The 24,023-nt window shown below is 44.7% G+C and overlaps 1 protein-coding gene across 7 annotated transcripts in view; it reads right to left on the minus strand.

The window, feature by feature from the left end:
• oxr1a (oxidation resistance 1a) overlaps positions 1–24,023 on the minus strand; it is a 576,817-nt gene that overhangs the window by 255,736 nt on the left and 297,058 nt on the right. For all 7 annotated transcript variants that reach the window (XM_038809973.1, XM_038809970.1, XM_038809974.1 and 4 more), the window contains one exon: positions 1,156–1,238. In XM_038809973.1, the coding sequence (XP_038665901.1) occupies positions 1,156–1,238 (83 nt within the window). The remainder of the gene's footprint in view (positions 1–1,155; positions 1,239–24,023) is intronic.

Below are 24,023 nucleotides of genomic sequence, written 5' to 3' on the forward strand. Positions count from 1 at the left end.
CTCCTTCACCACCACCCTAAAGGTGTCATGCACCCCTTGGTTTGGGCCTTAGGTGGTTGCAGTCGTTACCTCTTTAAAGTAAAAGCAAAATATTGTGAATGCCGGGATTCTGCAAACAGAAAATACCGGTTAAACTCAGCAGATCTGCCACCATCTGTGGAGAGATGAAAAGAGTTAACATTGAGTTCATATGACTTCTTCAGAGTTGCTTCTCTCTTCACGTATGCTGCCAGACCTGCTGAGCTTTTCCATCATTTTCTTTTCCACATTTATAAAATTCCTTTTGTGAGGCATTGAAGCCTAACCAAAGAAAAACAACCACAGTAGAGCTTCCAATACCAATGGACAAAAAGCCTTCACTGAAAATCCCCCAAAAAATGAAACCCAAAAAAGACCATCATCATGATTTCTCTCCTGCCATGTTAAGATATAAAATAAAAGCATTTAAAAGAAATACACTGCTTGGAGCATTAAGCCACTCAATAATTGTCTCTATATACCTTTGATCTCTCACAGCTTAGTAAAGTTGCTGCGGCAATACAATTAAGAAATACTGTCAAAAATCACTCCTTAACAAAATTCCATTAACAGTATTAATACAGCTGTTGCAATACTTGTGTGAGGGCATGGTGTTTTTTTTCGGAAATATTTTCTAACCAAGCCATTAAGAGAGAGTTTGCTCCAGCATGTAGTACTGGAAGAAATAAATTGCACAGATTTACAAGGTTGTGATTTTCCCTTGCAGGTTTTAACAGGTATAATGTATTTTAATGTAAGCGGATTTTTAAAAAGACAATGTTAGGGAGAGGGAACCTCTTGAGTATCGCATGTGCCATCTGAAATTCACACATCACTTCCAGTCATCTCCTAAACTGTTGGCAATTTACTACAGAGTTATTTCAAGAGGAGTCAATAGAGGCAAATAGGCACCATTTTTTTATTTTTTTTTTTTACAAGCATTGGAAATTGGTGGAGAGCTGCATGGAATGCTCCAGGGCAACAGGATTTGTAGTTCAGGCTAAGGAGGGATTGCTTTGTGGGATGATAGGAGGGCTAAAATATTTTAATCTAAATGGATCTCCCCAATTATAAAATAATCTGAGCAAGTGCCCAAGACCTATACACCCAGCCAGTTCCTGACTCGTCCACACTCACCGTGTATTCAATGGTCCCTTTGGGCTTCTGGAAAGACATCCGCCGTGCATCCTTTTTCTCCTGGGGCTTTTTCTGGTCGGTATCTAAAAGCAGATGAGATAATGTGTGTGTTAGTTCCAAGCTATTCTCCCTCAGCAACTTGCAAGGCTCTTGAATCCAGCTCAATTGCGGGACAAGCTTGTTTGTAATATAGCTCATACTTACAGTTCTTCATATCTCTAGTTCCATAATGATTATAAAATGACACTTCCCTTCTCTTATTGACTGGGATCACAGTTCAGATTTTGAACCATAAATAAAGAACTGCACGAGTCTGCACTGGAGTGCTGCTTTGTGTGCATTACACTGCTTAAATTGGAAATTGGAGAGTGAGGGAGAGAGGGAGTTTCAACGGTTAATTTATTTAATGATGTATTTCTATCTAAAGTCTCGCCTTTTCTTTAATTTAGCAATAAACCAAAAGTTGGTCTTTGGGTTGGGGGAAGTGGAGCTTGATAACTGGCTCCAACTAGTTTTTGGAAACTTGAATCAAGGATCATATGAACAGGTGCCTTTGTCTGCACCGTAGTTCGGCTTTGGGCTGCATTAGCGTGCACGAGTGTGAGGGGGAATGAGTGTGAGGGGGAGAGTGTATGAGTGAGTGTTAGGGGGAGGGAGAGAGTAAGTGTGAGGGGGGAGAGAGTGAGTGTGAGGGGGGAGAGAGTGAGTGTGAGGGAGAGTGACTGAGTGAGTACTGCTTTAGGTTGCATTAAGTTGAGTTTGGTGAGAGAGGGCGTGCTGCTTTAGGCTGCATTAAGTTTGAGTTTGGTGAGTGAGAGAGTTTAGGAAGAGAGGAAAGATGGAAACTAAGAGCAGGAGTAGGCCTTTCGGCCTGCTCCGTCACTCAATATGATCTTATCTCAATACCACATTCCCACTTTCTCCCCATAACCCCTGATGCCATGAACATCTTCTAAAATGATCCATCTCTTTCTTGAATCCATTATGACTTGGCCTCCACAACCTTCTGTGGATGAGAATTCCACAGGTTGACTATCCTTTGAGTGAAGAAACTTTTTCCCATCACAGTCCTAAATGGTCTACCCCATATCCTGAGATGGTGTCCCTGGTTCTAGATTCCCCAACCAGGGAAAACATCCTCCCTGCATCTAGTTTGCCCAGCCCTGTTAGAATTTTATACATTTCAATCAGATCTCCTCTCATCCTTCTAAACTGTACAGGCCCAGTCAAACCAATTTCTTCCCAAAGGATAATTCCAGCAATCCTGGTATAAGCCTAGTGAACCTCCGCTGCACTCCCTCTGTGGCAAGCATATCCTTTCTTAGGGAGAGGGACCAAAACTGCATGCAATACTCCAGATGGGGTCTCACAGAGGCCCTCCATAACTGCAGTAAGACATAACTACTTCCGAACTCAAATACTCTTGCAATAAAGGTCAACTACCACAAAAAGTAGTTGAGGTGAAAACATTGTGTAATTTCAAGAAGGGATTAGATATAGCTCTTGGGTCTAAAGGGATCAAGGGATATTTGGGGGGGGGGGGGGGGGGGAGAGGAGAAGAGAGGGGGCAGGTTCAGGGTATTGAACTTGATGAACAGCCATGATCATAATGAATGGCAGAGCAGGCTCAAAGGGCCAAATGGCCTCCTCCTGCTTCTATTTTCTACATATGTTTCTGTGAATTAGCCTTCCTAATTGCTTGCTGCACCTGCCTCTCCACTTTCATTGACTTGTACAAGGGCACCCTGATTACCATTTAAATAATGCTCTTTCTTTCTGTTTTTCACACCAAAGTGTATAACATCACATTTAGCCACATTGTACTGCATCTGCCATGTGTTTTCCCACTCATGCAACTTGCCTAAATCACCTTGAAGCCTCCTCACAACTCACCATTCTGCCCAGTTTTGTGCCATCAGCAAACAAACTTGGAAATGTTACATTTGGTTCCGTCATCCAGGTGTGGCCATCTAAAATGGCCACCCGCAAAAGGATAATGGGAATTGTGGTCAGGCTGGGACACAGATGAGACATAGCTTGTGTTCATTGGAAAAAAGCAAACCAGACCTATTCAGAAAATTGTACCTGTTCGAGGTCAATCACAGATCTCCCCAGGACATTGGGACTCAGATTAACACATAACAGTAATAACAGACTCGGGGGCGCCTATTCACCTTATTTGGGAGTGCATACTTGGACAATAACAACCAGGATCCGCCCAATTATTAAGGTACCCGCCCCTAATTGATTAAGGTGATCGAAATCCTATTGATCCATTGGATCCTAAGTTGGGATCTCCCAAAATAGTGCAAAAGTTCAGAGGATAAGAGGAAATGCTCGACCAATACTCTTGTGTCTTTTGGGACTGGCCTCTGCCTCACCAACTGCAGTTATTGACCAGCCAAGTTCAAGGACCCCTGATCACTACCAGAAGGACGAACCTCAGCCCAGACGTACTTGACAACTTCCAGCCGCCACATGAGGGGAACCAGATAAAGGCCTTATCTAACTTGTACAGAGCCGGTCACTTGAAAGTTAAGTAAAGATCATTTAAGCTGTTATATATAGTCTAATGTGTAGTAACGTGCAAGTTATTAAGTATAGAACCAATCCTATGTTTAATAATAAGCTATAATTGAGCTAATATACTGGTTGTGTGGTCATTTGTCCAATACACGGAACGTACTTGCATCTTGTAATAAAGATAGCAGTCAACACAGGTCATTAAAACATATCGCGGACAGCTGGGGCCCAAGCACTGATCCTTGGGTACCCCACTAGTCACTGCCTGCCACTTGGGAAAAGACACGTTTATTCCCACTCTGTTTCCTGTCTATCAACCAATTCTCAATCCATGCTGTCGGTAAATTGATGTCACATGAATAACTTTGGTTTAGTGCAATAATTAATCAACATACTACTATATGATTCGGATTAAACGGGTAGTGAATTTTAGTTTTAGCATCATGTGGCTATTCTTAGCTTCACTTGACAGGATATCGCTTCTTGACATTTTAGGCAGAATAAAGCGAACTCTATAGTTAGCCAACCATAGTAAGAATAAAGCTAACTCGATGAGCTAATCACAGGTAACGCCTGAAGCAGCCTTGGTTGTAAATTACTGCAGGGGTTTATAGCCTTCAAGGTTGTATGGGTAGTTCACATTTGTTATCAGCAAAAAGGCTGGCAGGAATTTACGGGTGGAAGGAAGGAAAGTATAACAGCAGATGCTCCTTACATAGGTTTTAAGAGCAATCGCTGTTTTAAAAACTTTGTATCAGAGTTGAAACTTTGTGACAGCGTGTGATTAGTTGTATTTTAGATCATTATTATTTAACACTATTGGCGTGATTGAACGGCCACGTTGCGCCTGAAAGGCAGTGCTGGCACCGTGGCCAATAGAAGCCGCGAGACCCCGCTCCCGGGATCTACCCAGCTTGCAACGCCTCGCAAGATCTAATGCAATCTCACAATACTTTACAATGCTGACATTTTACGCATGGCGGCGATCGGGCCGGAGGAGCCCTACACGGGTGCTGGGGACGCCGGCTAATTCGGGGGCTCCAGAGATCAGGTCACCATTTAAAAATCCCCATCCCGATCTCTCGCAACACTGAGGCGTCCTGGTGAACAGAGCTCCTCAGTGCAGAAAGTGGAGCGATGTACAGCCTTGGCTGCGCATTCTCCGCTGAGGCCCCCTGTCTTGCCCCGGGGGGGGGGGGGGGGGGGGGGAGAAGGTTGAATAGCAGGGTGTTTCTCGGCACTGCGAACATGGGAAACAGGTGGCTAAATGCCTTCACCATGAAATTTTGTGCCCATTTAGTTAAATCCCATGCTATGTATCATTTAAACATATAAGGAGACCGATTTGAAACATCACATTTTAAACAGTGACTATTGATTTGCGTTCGTCTACTTTGTGCAAATTGCAGCGTAACGTTCGGTATTAGATATGCAGAATTAAGTTGTAAGCAATGTTACCACTTTATTCTTTGTTCTAACTCTCATTCCAAGCCCCAAGACCCAGAGTAAAGGACAATCCCTCTAAAACAGTAACTGATAAGGATTTGATTAAATGAGGAGTTTGCACCAATTAAGCAAATCCCAAGACTGTGCGCGCTCAAGGCACCATTCATAAGGATAGGATAGCATACTCATCCATTTCAAACAAATGAGCAAGGAAGATCCCACAAAACATGCTTTTATCTTAGCAAGAGGTGACAGAAACAAACTTTAATGAGAGGGATAATCCCACAGGTAATTGACACCTTGGAGGGTAGTCAGAGGAATATAGGAAATTACATCAATAGATGACCATCACTCTTGAGAAACCAACTGGACATGATCATGCCTGCCTAGACCAATCACAGATTAATCACGCACCCCTTGAACCAAATATTAGCCTTGCCTCATTTAGGCCAATCAGAAAACAATAACATCCTTGATCATGTTGTGGTTTGGAATGGATTAATAAACAGCAGCTTTCAGTGAGCAAAGCGCACACCAAGTTTGAAAGTGAAGTTGGCAGAGCCTGCTATCTACAGGGAAGCAGAAGGCCCAGAGGTTATGGAGAGAGAATGGAAGCAGAATTTCACCTCGAGCCCCAAGCCGAACCGTAAAGCAAGAGCCATAATACACCCCTCAATTCGCTGCCATGATTTGTTAAATATTCACTCAAATCTTAAGTAAAGTTTCCCGAATTCACCGACTATCCCTTATTGCTTTTATTGGTTAAAGTCCTAAATGAACAAATTTGAATTTAGTTCAAATAATACCCAGAACTCAATGCCAATGCATTACCCCCATCCCATGTGCTTTCATTTTTCTCACTATCCTCTTATTGAGGGGCCTTATCAAAAGCCTCCTGAAAGTCCACCATATCCACTGGTTCTCCCTTATCTATTCTACTAGTTCCATCCTCAAAAAACTCCAGTAGATTTGATAAATAGGTTTTGCTTTTCATCAACCGGGTTAAACCCGTTAAACGCTTTGACTCGCCAACACGAAGGGTATTCAAATGGTCATTGGATAGACATATGGATGATAAGGGAATAGTGTAGATGGGCTTTAGTGTGGTTTCACAGGTCGGCGCAGCATCGAGGGTCGAAGGGCCTGTACTGCGCTGTAATGTTCTATGAGTCTATCACATGTTTTATAATCGACTCTAGCAACTTCCCCATTATTGATGTTTGGCTAATTGATCTGTAACTCTCCGTTTTTCTCTCCCTCCCTTTTTAAAATAGTGGGATCACATTTGCCACTCTCCAATCTGTACAAACTGCACCAAAATTTATAGAATTTTGGAAGATGACCACCAATACATCCAATATTTCCAGGGCTATCTTCTTAAACATTCTGGGATGTAGATCATCAAGCCTTGGGTTATTTGTCTGCCATTAACTATTAATTTCTCCAGCAAAATTTTTTTACAAATACGGATTTATTTAAATTCCGCCCTCTTACCAGATCCTTGGCTCCCTAACATTTCTGGGAGGTTAATTGTGCCCTCTTTTCTGAAGACAGATCCAAAGCAAAGATATCAAAAGTGCAGAAGGAGGCCAATCAGCCCTTCGAGTCTTCACCGACCCTCTGAACGAGCCGGGTTCAATATTATGCATTGAAATATGTTAAATACTTCTGCCATTTATTTGTTCCCAGTTATAATTTCCCCGACTTCTGACTGTAAGGGACCTAACATTCGTCTTTCCTTATCTTTTTCTCTTCCCAGACATATGGAAGGTTTTATGGTCAGTTACTATGATCCCTGCAATTTTACTTTCGTACTCTATTTTCCCTCTCTTGGATCAAATGTTTTGACCTCTTTTGCTACATTCTAAAATGCTCCCAATCCTCGTCTTGCTGCTTTTTCAAGCAATTTTGTGTCTCCTCTGTAGATTTAATATTATCCCTAATTTATTTTGTAAGCCATGGTTGAGCCATCTTTCTTCTTGGTCTCAAAAACCATCACTCTTGGTCTCAAAAACCATCACGTAAACACTCCAGGAACTCTAGCGCCACTGGACCATTGCTAGTATGGTTTGTCCAATCTATATTTAAATTAATGGCACCCATGATAGCGATAATGGATTCAAGTCTAGCCACCTCAGGGGAGAATCTCTGTTTGAGGTGCTGGGCAGAGCTTCGACAGCGAGGAGGGAGAGCAGAGCGAGGAGGGAGAGCAGAGCGAGGAGGGAGAGCAGAGCGAGGAGGGAGAGCAGAGCGAGGAGGGAGAGCAGAGCGAGGAGGGAGAGCAGAGTGAGGAGGGAGATGCTGTTTTGAACAGTTACAGGGAGAGGGCTGTGGAAACTGAGCAGAGAGATCACGAAAGTTGCCACCGAAGCAAGCTTTGGAAAAGGGTTCAGAACGAAGGCCCTTACCAGAAGGAAAGCTGCTTTGTAAATGCAAGTATTGCCTTTGAGGACCTGGGAAAGTGGCAGGAGAAAAGCATGTTCTGTTACAGTGTTGTCTAATGGGGACGAGTGTGTTAAGGTTAAGAAACTGTATGTAATCTGTTAGAGCTGAAGTAAAAGTTTAAGTATTGCCTTATTTTGTTTTAATACAGTTTGTTTATAAAAATAAAAGCCCTATTACTTATATTATTACTACTGGAACAAATCAATCTTTCCACACTGCATTAAAACGGAAGAGGTTATGGCACTTGGTCCAGTCTCTTAGCCACTGTGGAGAGTTCACCAGATGTCCGTAACAAGGTGGAATGTAATACAGAAAAGTGCTAGGTGATTTACTTTAGTGCATGGGCTAGGGAGACACTATTTATACTCAATTTCACAGGTCTGATAAGTGTGCAGGGATAGAGAGATCTTCATGCAGTGATCTTCGAAATGACATAAGCCATTGGGAAAATGGCATCTCAGGCTTCATAAATAGTGGTATATACTACAAAAGGAGGGCAGTTATACTGAACCTTTATAAAACTCTGGTTAGCCCACAACTTAAGTACCGCATCCAGTTCTAGTTGCCACCGTTTAGGAAGGATGTGAAAGACCTTGAAAAGACATAGTTTGAGTGGTAACGAGACCAGCAGAGACTGTGGTATGCTACAACAAAGTGTACACAGAGAGAGCTCCAACTTCCAAGGCAGCAGCAGGAACTCTGTTTAATGTATTCCCTGCTACAATAATTACAGACAGAGGGCGTTCTCTTTGGCATGTGTACAAATTCACAGGCGAACAATGTAATCACAAACATTTCCCACCTACAACTAACACTTGTCCTTGGAACATTGTTTCTCTCTGGCCAGGTTCTGCTTTAATCACTTAATTATCTAGGATCAACATACTATATCTATATGCTAAATTACTGCAATTCCAAGCTGTCCTTTACTATTTAGCTGCCAAGAAGCAGTGTTTAAATGTTTAACAGAGGAAGATAAGTTTGAAAAGCAATTGGAGGGGGGCCATTCATCTCATCAGAGCTATATGGGAACTCTAGGGTAGCATGGAATCACAGAATGCTACAACAGAGGAGGCAATTCAGCCCAATGTGCTGGTCACAGTTCCTTGAAAATCCTGCACTTTCCTCAATAGCCATGAAAATTTTAATGGGGTAAATTTTCCAGTTAGGCTGGAGTATTGTGGCCAATTTCGGGCACCAGAAATTTTCCTGTCCCATCCACCACAGGAATAGTCACATACAGGTAAAGTTTTGCAGACTGTTTACCGTTCCTTTGACCTTTCTCGGGGATTTTGGGTCTTGGGGTGGATGCGACTCAAAAACCCCACCCAATTTTTCTTTTTGCAAGGTGCTATAGAATCTACTTCCTTTCAGGCAATACTCTCCTGTTCATAATAACTCATTGCGTAATTTTATTTTCTTATTGTTGCCTCTGGCTCCTTTGCCAATTACTGTAAATCTGTATTCTCTGGCTACTGACACTTCTGCTGTTGGAAACAGTTGTTGCTTGCAGGTAAGTAATCAAAACTATTTAATCATTTTGAACAGAACTGCTACCCTTCTCTGTTCCAAGGAGGGGAATGACCTCCTTTCTCTGGTCTCTCTTTGTAAATGAAGTATTTTAATCCTGGCATCAGTCTAATAGAAAAGCTCTTCTGCACCTTCTTAAAGGCTTGACATTCTTTCTGAATTGTGGTGCCCGAAATTAGCTACAATACTCCAGCTGGTGCCTAACTGGATCTTCATAAAGGTCCCAACATAACTTATATTTATAGAGCCAAGGATCCTGTTCGTAATCAAGACTAAGCTTACACATTTAGTGCCTGCCCTTTTCAGTACAGCGCCAAAGGCATCAATATGAAGCCACTGTGCATTCTTCACCATCTCCCACCCAACACTTTCTTCCACCTATCCCTTTTCTGTAGGACAGCTCTACAACAACCAAAAAAACCAAGAGCAGTTTCCGCAGATATTTTAGAAATGAAAAAATAACTTCTGAAAAACATCCATTATTTGTTATTTGCAACTCTTTCTTCTGCAATGGTCTACTTGCAAAGGGAGGATTCCAAGTCTGACACAAAGGGCGGGATTCTCCGAAATGGAGGCAGAGTGTCCGTGCTGTCGTGAACTCCATCGCGTTTCACGACAGCGCGAAACAGGCGCGGGCACTACCAAGCACAGTGATGGAGCGGTTCATGCCACTCCAGCCTCACTTCCCGGCACATGCGCAGTGGCACCGCGCCAACCGGCGCATGCACGGGGGACTTCATCAACGCGCCGGCCCCGACGCAACATGGCGTGGGGGTTCAGGGGCCGGCCGCGTAACAAAATAGGACCGCAGCTGGAGGCCAGAACGCCGATCGGTGGGCCCCAATCACGGGCCGGACCCCATCGGAGGCCCCCACCCGGTGAAGCCCCCCCCCCCCCCCCGACCCTGCACACAGAGTTCCTGCTGGCCTCCAGCAGGTGTGGACGGCGCCGGCGGGACTCTGCCATTTCTGCGCGGCCGCTCGGCCCATCAAGGACGGAGACGGCTGCAGACAGCACTGCACCAAACACGCCGGCGCAGATTCTCCACTCCTCGGAGAATCGCATGCCGGCGTTGGGGTGGCGTGGCACGTTTGCGGTGATTTTCCGGCCCGGCACGGGGCTCGGAGAATCCCGCCCCAAGTCTCAGTGTCCAGGAACCAGGCTGAAGGGGGGGCACATGAACATGGGGTTCACACTTGATTACTAATTAGTGACCCTGACTATACAGTAATCAGTTACAAGGCCAGTTCTCCTACTTTCTCACCATATATGGGAACAGTAGTCTAATTTATTATGATAGTGGACTCGAACTCCAGAGGTTAAAATCAGTCATCGTGACCATGAAGCTACCAGATTGCCATTAAATCAATCAAACTAAAGTCAATGCTGGAAATCTGAAACAAACAGAAAATGCTGGAAATACTCAACTGGTCTGGTTCATCTGTGGAGAGTGGCAAATGTTAGAAAATATAATCGGTTCTGAACAAGTGATAGCATAGAGGGCAGGAGAAAGTAAAGTCACAAAAGATTGTGGTGCAAAACCAAACGGTGATGGGACAAGTTAAGAAACAAAAAGGTGAGTGTTGAGGTGGTCTGATGGGCAGATAGCAGCTGCCTGAATGAAAAATAAAGAAATTAAGAAAAAAAAAAGAGAATAGCAAAACATGAAACAAAATTGTTGAACTCTGTTCAGGCCAGAAGGATGTATAGTACCCCATCAAAAGATGGAGTGTTGTTCATTGAACTTGTGTTGTACTTCATTGAAACCATGCAGCAGGCCAAGGAAATGACAGGCGTTGAAAACTCAGGGACCATGCGTGTCGACTGAACAGAGATGTTCTACAAAGTAGCCACCCAACTGTGTTTCGTCTCTCCAAAGTATCGGATGTTACAACAATGTTGATAAGATTATATTTTGGGGTGGTAGGTTTAAATTTAAGGTAAATGAAGGGGGTTTAGTGACCTGTTCTGGACCTAAGACAGGGTCGTTAGATTGTTAGAGATCAAAGAAAGGCTTATATTGTCTCCAAACATAAATATTTTGCATCATCTCAGTTGAACAATGGCAGCATTATCAAGGTTTGTAATTAATAGACTCTGAGACATCCAAAGTCCAAGAAAGGTTTGAAGGCATCAGATTGCAAACAGTTGTGTTGTAAACTATCCATTTACTTCTAAAATGAAAGAGAGCTGGGATCAAATGGAGGCATTTAGCATTTCTATCTCGATATAAGGTCAGTGTGTTTCATACTGCCACAGGAAAGAGGAAGCTAATTTGTGATCGGGTTGCAGGTTTCCCTTATAAATCAGTATCATCACAGAAGGGTAACATGTGTGGGCAACAGAATGAAACGTTTGATTGACTTTGCGATCTAACATGGTGAGGGCTGGGGACAAAATGGTCTCCAGGCAAAGAGCTGTAACCTGCAGCTTCGGATTCTGGGAATTTTTTTCTGGTATGGCCAGGGAGAAGAATCATTGAAACAGGCTTTATTGCTGGTGGCGGATTTAAGAAACTCTCCAAACCCTGAGGAAAGCACCTTGCGATGGTGACTCAAAGTGGTGAAACGGGGATACAAGAACCCAGTAGAAGGCGGGAGCAACTGTGGATTGTTTACGAGGAGGACAGTAATTCCATGGATAGTGCAAGACGTGATAAGTATAAATGGGAAATTTTCTGCAACGTATAAATTGCCGACAAAAATAAGTGTTTAGTTAGATGTTACAGTTAAAATTTCAAAACATTAAATCTTGCCATGCCATTCATGCAGCTAGTAACTGCAAGTTTGAATCCCTTTTTTAAAAGTTATAGGTCTCCACGGAGATCATAAGCAAACAATAAATACAATATGCTAAATCGAAAGTTCAAGGAAATTGCTGTTTCACTTGGAAAGAGTGTTTGGGCCTTAAAATGTGAGAGGGGGCAGTTAAAGGCCTTGCATGGAAATGTGCCACAGGAAAGAGAATGGTTTTGGGATGGCTGGGGGATGGACCAGGGCAACATGGAAGGAACAGTCCCTTCAGAATCAGAATTGCTGTTTGATTTTCGTATCAAGTTAGAGGTGGCAGCTAGCAGGATATGATCCATTGAATATGGATGCTGGTGGTTGAAAGGCAAGATCAGGAGAACCCTTGGATCTGGGAGGCATGGGAACAGTTGACAGCAGGGGTGCCTAGAATAGAACAGATATCTGAGGGTTTTTAACATCCAACTTGGAAGGAACCCTGAGAGGAAGAAAACTTTTGAGGAGAAAGGCACATCAGAAACAATTATATTAGACTTCCAGTGGCGGCCATGAAGTAGTGGTCGCACATAGGGCAGCTCCGGCTCGAAGGTGTTGGTTTTGGCACGTTTCACTCGTTAGTGGGGTAGTTTGGGCAGAAAAGTGGAGTGGAAGGTGTAGGATAAGAGGTTCTCCCCATGATTGGCATGTGTACTGGCCATCAGACATGGCAGAAGACAGTTAAGGACCTGGCTAAGGAGTTGGAGGGGACCTGTGGCACAGCACTAATTTCGGGAATGGCAGAGGAGGAAGGGTTGCTGTTGGTGGGAAAGCCTCAAGATGCAGCAGTTGATGAGCTTCATCAAGGAGGAATTTTGCCAGCAAAGGAAGGAGATACACAATGACAGGTCGAAGGCGATTGATGGAGCAGCGGCACCTCTGCGAGTGTCGTTGAACCGGGTGGAGAAGTGCATAGAATCGCAAGCGGCAAGATATACGAGGTGGAGAAGGTGGTGTCCGGGATTCTGCGAAGGGGGGGGGGGGGGGGGGGGGAGCTATACATGTCGCTGCAGATGAAGGTGGAGGAGAGCAAGTCCAGACAGCAGAACTTATGAATTGTGGGTCTGCCAGAGGGTGTGGAAGGACCGAGCGTCAAAGTACATTTCGAGATTGTTGGCCAGGTTGGTGGAGAAGGTGCTGGACAAGTTCCACAGGTGGAGCGGGTCCATAGGTCAGACGGCGAGAGCAAGGGAGCTGCCACGGGCGGTCATTGTACGATTGCACAAGTTCATGGACAAGGGGAAAGTGCTGACGTGGGCCAGGGCGAAGCAAGTCTATGAATGGGAGAGTAATGGACACCACCTCAGACTAAAGGGACAATCCTTGAAAACAGAGATGAGGAGGAATTCTTTCAGCCAAGTGGTGGTGAATCTGTGAAACTCTTTGCCGCAGAAGGCTGTGGAGGGCAAATCACTGAGTCTCTTTAAGACAGAGATAGATAGGTTCTTGATTAGTAAGGGGATCAGGGTTATGGGGAGAAGGCAGGAGAATGGGGATGAGCAAAATATCAGCCATGATTGAATGGTGGAGCAGACTCGATGGGCCAAGTGGCCTAATTCTGCTCCTATATCCTATGGTCTTATGGTAATCAAATCCAGATGTACCAGGACATTGGTGGGGAGCTGACAGAGAGGTGCGTGGGATTCAACAAGTCCAAGGCTGTGTTGTATCGATGGAAGATTAGTTTTGGGGTGTTGTACCCGGCGTGACTTTGGATAACATTCGATTGTCGGGAGTATTACTTTGAGATGGCAGAGGAAGCAAACCACTATAAGGGACCATAAATTGGGGGAGAACGGAGCGAGGGGTAGTGTGGAATGGAGGGGTTAAGTCCACAAAGAGGGGAATTTTTGGGAGAGTTCTAAGTTTGTGGGGGGGGGGGGGGATCAATCTCCCCCTCCTGCCTTTTGACTTGTGTTTGGGAGGAGTGTATTTGTAAATTTGGGTGCTTTCTTTTTCACGCAAGAGGTGAATATGATGGGTCCTTTGGGGTGGGGTTGATGGTCTTGTTGTTATTCAAGGGGGGGGGGGGGGGGGGGGGGGGGGGGGGTTACGTTCCGGTGATGCATTCCAAGGAGGGACTGGAGGGGGGGGTGGGAGAGTGCCAAAAAGGGGCATTCAGGTGGGAGCTACCATGCTAGCAAGCAATGCTAAATGCTGGTGGACAGAGGTGTACTGAGGGAGAACGTCGCGAGGGGTGGACAGTGGGGAGGGAGGGGGGGAAATACGATGTGACAGGACTGGAGGTTAAGCGTAGTCATGGCGGAGAGAGGAACCATCTTGGATGAGCCCGGTTTAGGGTGGGATTAAGTGAGGCAGAACTGGTGGGGGATGATGGCAGACGGTAGAGTTGAATGGAGATGTAAGCCTCTGGTAAGAGTCGTGACATGGAATGTCCAAGACTAAATGGACTGTTTTTGTGCGGGGTTTGACAGGGGAAGTGAGTTTTCTACAGGAGATGCATCTCTGGGAGCACCGGGTGTGTTTTTCACATATATACAGATGGTTGGGGGAGCAGGTGGTGAGGCTCAAGAGTAAATGGGAGGAGGTGGGGAGGGAAATAGGTTGGTGGCTGTGGTGCAAGGTGATGCAGTGGGCGAACTCAACTTCCTCCTGCGCGAGGATGAGCTTGATTCAGTTCAAGGTTGTGCATAGGGTACACATGACTCGGGCAAGGACGAGTGGGTTCTTCCAGGGGGTGACCGATGGGTGCGAGAAATGTCAGAGGCGGCAGGCGAGTCATGCGCGCATGTTCTGGGGCTGTGAGAAGCTAGAGAGCTGCTGGGAGGCGGTGTTTGGAACACTATCCAAGATATTGGAGGTGGGGGGTCAAACCTTTGGTGACAATTTCTGGGGTCTCGGAAGTGCGGGTGCTTCTGCAGGGGAAGGAGGCCGTGTTGTGGCCTTTGCTTCTGTTGATTGCTCGGCGAAGGATCCTGTTAAATTGGAGGTTAGACATGCCACCGGGGTGGTGGCTTGGCTGGGGGATTTGTGCGACTTTCTCCGATTGGACAAGATCAATTTGCGTTGAAGCGGGTCAGAGGAAGGCTTTGAAATATGGCGGAGACTGTTCATGACGTTATTTGAGGAGTTGTTCGTCATGGGGGGTGGGGGGAATGATAAAAGGGGAAAAATTATACAAACTGTGGATTGTGATTTGATGGACTCTGTATTTTGTACTTTGTTGATGTTACATGTGATTTGAATAAAATACCTTTTTTAAAAAAAAAAGAAACATTAATATGGAAGGTTACATCGTCTGAACAGATACAGCAAAGGTGGAGAAACAGGAAGATTCGGAATAGAACCAGGAAATGGGTGGAAGAAAGTTCAGTCAAGGTAGCTGTGGGAGCCATTGGGCTTATGGTGAATATTTGTATAATGTTTATCTCCATAAATGGAGGAAGAGTTGGAATCGGAAGGTGAGGAGGAGAAGAAAATTGGGGGGAAAAACCAATTATATTTTCCAGCAGAGAGAGAGAAACTGGACAATAAAGCACCAACATACTAAAGCAAGAGTGAGGGAGGGGGCCCAGTTAAGACTGAAACAAAGAATGTTCACCTTCATAACACCCTTCAAGTTGACTAACAATCTTTAGGGAAAGAAATCGGCTACCCTTACTGGCTCTGTACTTTATTTGACTGCAGGCTTAGCAAAATATGGTTAACTCTTGGTGCAAAAAGATAGAATAAGCCAATTATCAAACCCCTACAAAAAGCACAAAATTAAAATGGGCAGACCAATCTGCCACATGATTGAGTCATGACAAAAGAACACCTAGCCCTGCCAATCTTGCAAAGGCTACTCATGAATATGTGGGGACTTGTGCTAAAATTTGGAGAGCTGTTCAACAGGCAAATTAAGCAGTAGCCTGGTAATAATAATAATAATCTTTATTATTGTCACAAGTAGGCTTACATTAACACTGCAATAATGTTGCTGTGAAAATCACCTAATCACCACACTTGGTGCCTGTCTGGGTACACGGAGGGAGAATTCAGAATGTCCAATTCATCTAACAAGCACGTCTTTCGGGGCTTGTGGGAGGAAACCGGACTACCCGGAGGAAACCCGTGCAGACACGGGGAGAACGTGCAGACTCCTCACGGACAGTGATCCAAGCGGGAATCAAACCCGGGTCCCTGGCACGGTGAATGAAAAGTGCTAACCACTGTGTTACCGTTCTCATATTCATTTTTCAGTTAGTATCGGAGACTTTTCCCATCACCAACTGTGGATATCCCAGTCCCACCAGGTGGACAAATCAAGCAGAAGTTATGGCGCAGAAGTTATGGCACAGATGTGTACGGAAGCGAAGTAGTGGCCCTGGGAGCCCTCATCAATAACTCTGGACCCCATGAAGACCCGTGGCCAAATATTGGAAAGGAAACCTCCTGCTTATTCCCACCTACAATCCTCAAGTATTCTTCTAAGATGGGCACTAATTTGAAGAACAGTGGGCAGCAAACACACAGAATATGGGAATATTCAATGTTAACCACCAAGAGTTACTCAGTAGCACCACTCAGTAACAATCTCAACCCCAGCAATCGGTTTGTCACAGAAACCTCTATCCATGACAGTACTGCTAAGTGTAGCCACCGCATAATCTTCCACAGATAAAGTTCTATCTTCCACCTGTTTTGTGTGACCCTGCTACAAGTTTAAATGAAAGAGATTCAGAAAAGATCTAGCAGCTCAGATATAGACTATCAGAAGAATTTTATTCCATCTAAACCAGACAAACTGTCAATCAATGAAGAGTGAAAGCATGGCCAAAGTGCAGCTGGCATACCCAAAAATGAGGTGACAACCTGATGAAGCTACAACTCAGCACTACATGCATGCTAAAACAGTGAAAGCAGCTTTCTACAGATTCCACAACCAATGAATCAGATCAAAGCTCTGCAGTCCTACCACATCTAGTTGTGAATGGTAGTGGACAAGGTGAAGTATTACAATACCCTGGGCGAGTTCGCAGTCAATTCCAGCCACACAGACCCTGGAGTCCAAACATAAGTGAATGAATCAATAATTTGTGTATTTGCCTGAGATCATTAACTCCTCATTGTTCCAATGAATTACAGGCACCAGATTTACAAGTAAAATATTAAAGAGAAAGAGATGAACATATGATAGAAATAGTAGAACAATAATAGCCCAACTATTCCATAAAAACCCATCCCACCCTCCACCCAGACACACACAAGACAGACGCACGGTCGGAGTAGGAAAATAATCAAAATAACTGGAATTCAAAAAGGTTTGCGATTAATCTTCACTGTGGAGGTTGTGGTCAGCAATCTTCCAAGGGCGCTAAATGCCAAACTCCTCTTGGTTTGCCTTATCTAATGGTTGTCTTCAATTTGAACATGGAGGCGGTAGAATTCCCTCTAGGGAGTCATTTGCATTTGTAGGACCACTACAGTCTAACCCACTGATGTAATATTAGAATTCTTCGCCTGAGGATTTCATGAGGTATTTAAACAACCCCTTCTTCCTTCCAGTGGCACTGGACAAGGCCCTCCACAGGTTGACCTGACTGCAGAAAAAGGTCTTTAACCACAGGCCATCAATTTGGAAAAGTCACTTTCAGGCCCCAGCCTTTTACTCTGAAGTGGAACATTCACAGGCCAACTGGAGGACACCTTCATTGCCACATTTAGCTGATAGAAGAGTGTTTTACATCATCAGCCTTCCAAACAGACATTTCAAATTCTCACAGACCTGACTACTGCCTGCAGGCTTTTAACAGGAGAGACTGCCACAGACGTGGCTGTAACAAGTTCAAATTGCCGAGCTGAGAGATCGATCTGCTTTGTGGTGCCTTCTAGGTCTGAGCCCCAAAAGTTAAACTACAAAATGGAGCTTGTCTGTTCTCCAGAACATTTTGAAGTGCTTGACGAACCACCAGTGAAAATATTTTTAAAAATTCCAGAAGAGGTGTATAACTGAGTCCATCGAAATGACATTACGGGCTAAGCCCTTTTGAGTACAAGAGTTGGCAGGTCATGTTACAGTTGTATAGGACTTTGGTTCGCCACATTTGGAATACTGCGTGCAGTTCTGGTCGCCACATTACCAGAAGGATGTGGATGCCTTGGAGAGGGTGCAGAGGAGGTTCACCAGGATGTTGCCTGGTATGGAGGGTGCTAGCTATGAAGAAAGGTTGAGTAGATTAGGATTGTTTTCGTTGGAAAGACGGAGGTTGAGGGGGGACCTGATTGAGGTCTACAAAATTCTGAGAGGTATGGACAGGGTGGACAGCAACAAGCTTTTCTCAAGAGTGGGGGTGTCAGTTACAAGGGGTCACGATTTCAAGGTGAGAGGGGGAAAGGTTAAGGGAGATGTGCATGGAAAGTTTTTTACGCAGAGGGTGGTGGGTGCCTGGAACGCTTTACCAGCGGAGGTGGTAGAGGCGGGCACGATAGCATCATTTAAGAAGCATCTTAAGAAGCATCTGCCCAGCATGGGCAGCACGGTAGCATGGTGGTTAGCATAAATGCTTCACAGCTCCAGGGTCCCAGGTTCGATTCCCGGCTGGGTCACTGTCTGTGCGGAGTCTGCACGTCCTCCCCGTGTGTGCGTGGGTTTCCTCCGGGTGCTCCGGTTTCCTCCCACAGTCCAAAGATGTGTGGGTTAGGTGGATTGGCCATGCTAAATTGCCCGTAGTATCCTAAAAAGTAATGTTAAGGGGGGGTTGTTGGGTTACAGGTATAGGGTGGATACGTGGGTTTGAGTAAGGTGATCATTGCTCGGCACAACATCGAGGGCCGAAGGGCCTGTTCTGTGCTGTACTGTTCTATGTTCTATCTAGACAGGTATATGAATGGGCGGGAACAGAGGGAAGTAGACCTTGGAAAATAGGAGACAGGTTTAGATAAAGGGTCTGGATCGGCGCAGGCTGGGAGGGCCGAAGGGCCTGTTCCTGTGCTGTAATTTTCTTTGTTTGTTCTTTGTTCATACGGAATCAAGGGGTCTGCCAAATCAGTCCAAATAGCAGCTTGCAGCAGTGTGCATGTGCGTGCGTGGGTGTGCGTGGGTGTGGGGAGGGGATTCAAAAACCTAAAGTCTGTGATATTAGATAATGGGTCATGAGATGATACTTACAAAAGGTAAGTTAAAGTTGCCATAGTCCTAGATGGCTATAGGCTGCTTCCCCCTTTGAGGGAGAGAGCTGACTGGTGGTGATTTAACCCGAGGACCGCCACATCTCAGGCGAGGGGCAAGGCTGAGAAGTTGGGGCCTTCATGGATGACCTCAGCCGGTACGGGAATTGGTCCCGCACTGCTGGCTTTGCTCTGCATCACAAACCATCTGTCTAGCCAACTGAGCTAAACCAGTGTCTAGGTGGACAACTAACAGGAGTAGGAAAATCCACAAATACCACATCCTCAAAGTGGAGCCCAGTATGAGAGAAGAAAAGACAAGATGAAGGCGGCATGGGCACCCTCAGACAGAAATGCCAAGCAGATGATCCATCTCAGCTTCCTCCTGGTGGTGAGAACCACCATCACAGATGATAGGATACACAAATTCAAGAAAAAAAAAGATCCAGCTTCAAATGAAGTTAATGTGAAAAGCCCCTAGTTGCCACATTCCGGCACCTGTTCGGGGAGGCTGTGGCTTTTTGAATACAGCTACAACACTGATATCACCCAGAAATGGAACACTCTCCACAAAACCAAAGACTAATCCAATCCAGCCAATTAACATCGTCAATGCACTTCAATTAGCAAATTGATGGAAGATGTCAACAATAATGGCACTTACCATCCATAACTTGCAAACAATGTTCAACATGGTTTCTGTCAAGATTACTTGGCTCAGTTCAGTTTTATATGCAACTCCTCAGAAAAATGCAGCAAGACTTGGGAAAATATCCATGGATGGGCCTATAAATGGTGGACAACATTTGTGCCACCTCACACATTTTCCCTCATGTTCAATTACATTCTGATGATCACATTCCCCACCATCAACATCTATCAGATGCTGAACTGCAAGAGCCATGTCCATACAGTGGATACAAGAGCAGATCAGAGCTTGGGAATTCGGTGATAGGTAACTCATCTCCTGACTCTCCAAAGATTGACTTCAAGTCAGGAGTACAATGAAATACTCTCCACTTTCCCAAAGCAGCTCCAACAACACAACTCAACGACATGCACCATCTCAAATTTGGCACACAGTGGCAACATCCACAAGGCTCCTTCAACAGCACCTCCCAACATCTACAATCATTGAATCCCTGTAATGCAGGAGGCCATTCAGCCCATTGAGTCTGCACCAACCCTCTGAAAAAGCACCCTTCCCCAGTGTAAACCCTTAACCTAACCTACACATCCCTAGACACTAAGGGACAATGTATTCTGGTCAAATCAGCCAACCTGCACATCTTTGGACTGTGGGAAGAAACCAGAGCATCCACACAGACACAGGGATCTCCACACAAACAGATTGCCTCCCAAGGCCAGAATCGAACCCGGGTCCCTGGAACTGTAAAGCAGCAGAGCTAATCACTGTTCCACCATGCCATGCCCAGGGAAGAAGAGCAGCTGCAAGCTCCCCTCCAAGTTACAAGCCTATGAAGTTCTCTTCCCAGGGAATGGAAGAGAGAGTCTTCGAATATTTTTAGGCAGACTTAGATTATTGACTAACAAGGGAGTTGAAGGTAGGTCCTTGGCCCATTGCCGGCTGCTGCTGAATCCTGAGGTTTTTTAGCAACTTATGACCAGTTTACTCTGCCTCCCACTCTCAGAGACAGGGCAAGGGGGCAGGTCCAAAGTCTACTTCAGCTGGAACGGGAATTGTATTCATGCTCTTGGCATTATTCTGAAAGACATACCACACACTAGCCATCTGAGATAGCTGGTACTTTGCCCTCAATACACTGAAGGCATTAAAAATCAATTATGCGGTCAAGCTAGTGTTAAAACATTACCTCAATGACACCACTGTGTAATTAATAAAGTCTAGTTTATCAAATTGTACTATACATAAGTTTGGTGATGAAAGTCTGAATTTGTATGTACTATTGGAATGTTAAGAAATTATCAGTAAACAGAAGCCAAAACTGGGATACCAACTGGCTGAAAGGATGCCCGACGGCTAGAATTGTAAAGATAAGATGTAAATTGTGGTTAGATAGGGTGGACAGCGAGAGCCTTCTCCCGCGGATGGAGGTGGCTAGCACGAGGGGACATAGCCTTAAATTGAGGGGTAATAGATATAGGACAGAGGTCAGAGGTGGGTTTTTTTACGCAAAGAGTGGTGAGGCCGTGGAATGCCCTACCTGCAACAGTAGTGAACTCGCCAACATTGAGGGCATTTAAAAATTTATTGGATAAGCATATGGATGATAAGGGCATAGTGTAGGTTAGATGGCCTTTAGATTTTTTCCATGTCGGTGCAACATCGAGGGCCGAAGGGCCTGTACTGCGCTGTATCGTTTTATGTTCTATGTAAGTTGACATCTCCAAGTAGAACAACTGTAATATAGCTTCAAGGAGAAAAAATTGTGGAGTGAACCAAGGCAGCAGTTGAGATATATAGAACGTAGAACAGACGTTCTACGTTCTATATATCTCAACTGCTGCCTCGGTTCACTTCACAATTTTTGTTGTATTTGGTCTCCAAAGATTCCAACATTATCAGTAAACAGAAGCCAAAACTGGGATACCAACTGGCTGAAAGGATGCCCGACGGCTAGAATTGTAAAGATAAGATGTAAATTGTGGTTAGGTTGTTGCAAGAAAGCCATAAGCTCACTTTTCATTGGTCAGGAGTTACAAATATATGTAAAAGGTTATTAGTTATATTTATACAAGTGCTCAAGACTTCGGCCAAATGTTGCAAAAGCTGCCTGAAAAAAAGGTATGAAATTGGGGGAGAAGCTCTCTAGGATCTCATCATTTACCAGGGGGTAGCATTGGTCTCAGGAGACTTGTTAAAAAGAGGATCTTGGGCAGCACGGTGGCCTAGTGGTTAGCATAACCGCCTCACGGCGCTGAGGTCCCAGGTTCGATCCCGGCTCTGGGTCACTGTCCGTGTGGAGTTTGCACATTCTCCCCGTGTCTGCGTGGGTTTCGCCCCCACAACCCAAAAATGTGCAGAGTAGGTGGATTGGCCACGCTAAATTGCCCCTTAATTGGAAAAAATAATTGGGTAATCTAAATTTAAAAAAAAAAGAGGATCTTGCCCCTTTGTAGTTGTGCCAGGGAAGGTTTCAGATTTACTGCAAGAAATCTAGGAATAAATATAGGTTAGGATTGTAAGAATCCAGAAGGGGGTAGGGATTTTCCCTTCTGAGTCCAGGGTTAGATCAGAATTAGAATTCAGTGTTCGGACTCGAGGTGAAGTTGCTACCTTTCGTACTCAAGCAGCAATTGTAGACTAGATGCGGAAGAAAGAGAGAGAGGATCATTCAACCAATGGCTCTGATATAAATAGATTGGGAAATTAGAACTCTTAAGCGGCAAAGGGATTTTGTATTTAGATTAGAATTAGGTTGAGACTTCAAGTGTTAAGTATCTAGGTCCTCGGGACCAAGAAAAGTCTGAAATCCTAGCAACCAAGACAAGACCCCAAAAGACCTCGGATCCACAGGAAGGACACTGTCATGCTATGCCTCAACTAATGGAATATAGAACATAGAACATAGAACAGTACAGCACAGAACAGGCCCTTCAGCCCTCAATGTTGTGCCGAGCCATGATCACCCGACTCAAACCCACGTATCCACCCTATACCCGTAACCCAACAACCCCCCCTTAACCTTATTTTTATTAGGACACTACGGGCAATTTAGCATGGCCAATCCACCTAACCCGCACATCTTTGGACTGTGGGAGGAAACCGGAGCACCCGGAGGAAACCCACGCACACAGGGGGAGGACGTGCAGACTCCACACAGACAGTGACCCAGAATGTTAAGTATCCATCTTTGTTGTCCAATCAACCTCATCGGTTTATATTCTAAATTTGAGATTATCCTTTTTTTTTGTCAACAAAATTATTCCCTGACAAGAATCCATAAAAGGGAACAAAGAAATGGCTCAGGAATTAAATTCGCAGTTTGCTTCGGTCTTCCTACTGGAGGTTCTGAGAAACAAAGGTTTCTGAGGAGCTGAAGGAAATTAGTGGCTTTGGGAAATTAATAGGATTGAAGGTGGATAAATCTCCACGGCCTGATAATCTTCAATCTTGAACCCAGGGTACTTAAGAAAGTGGTCCTAGAAAAAGCAGATCCATTGGTGATCATTTTCCAAAAGTCTTTGAGCTCTGGAATGGTTCCTACAGATCAGAGGGTAGCTAATGTAACTCCACTATTCAAAAAGGGAACTATAGATCAGTGAGCCTAATGTCGGTAGTAGGGAAGTTGCTGGAATCCATTGTCAAGGATTTCATAGCACAGCATTTGGAATGCAGTGGTCTAATCAGACAAAGTCAGCATGGATTGACGAAAGAGAAATCACACTTGACAAATCTACTAGAATTCTTTGAAGATGTAACTAGTAGAGTTGACCAGGGAGAACCAGTGGATGTGGTTTATTTAGACTTTCAGAACACTTTTGACAGGGTCTCACATAGAAGATTAATATGTAAAGTTAAAGCACATGGGATTGTGGATAGTGTCTTGAGATGGATAGAAAGCTGGTTAGCAGACAGGAAGCAAAACACAGGAATAAAATGGACCTTTTACCGATTGGCAGGCAGTGACTAGTGGGGTGCGGTAGGGATCTGTGCTAGGATCCCCAACTGTTCACATTTTATATTAACGATTTGGATGAGGGAACTAAATGTATTATCTCCAAATTTGTAGATGATGCAAAGTTGGGTGGGAGGGGAAGCTGTGAGGAGGATGCAGAGATGTTTCAATGGGATTTGGACAGGCTGAGTGAGTGGGCATATGTCACAGATGAAGAATGTGGATAAATGAGAGGTTAGCAGCTTTGGCAGTAGAAAAAATAGGAAGGCAGATTATTATTTGAATGATGTAAATTGAGAGCGGCGAGTCTCTCAGTGAGACCTTGGCATCCTAGTTCATCAGTCCCTGAAAGGAAGAGTACAGCAGGCGGTAAAGATGGCCTATGTTGGCCGTCATGGCAAGAGAGGATTTGAGTTTAACTGCAATTGTA

This window comes from Scyliorhinus canicula, chromosome 10 (assembly GCF_902713615.1).
Source record: "Scyliorhinus canicula chromosome 10, sScyCan1.1, whole genome shotgun sequence".
Classification (NCBI taxonomy): domain Eukaryota; kingdom Metazoa; phylum Chordata; class Chondrichthyes; order Carcharhiniformes; family Scyliorhinidae; genus Scyliorhinus; species Scyliorhinus canicula.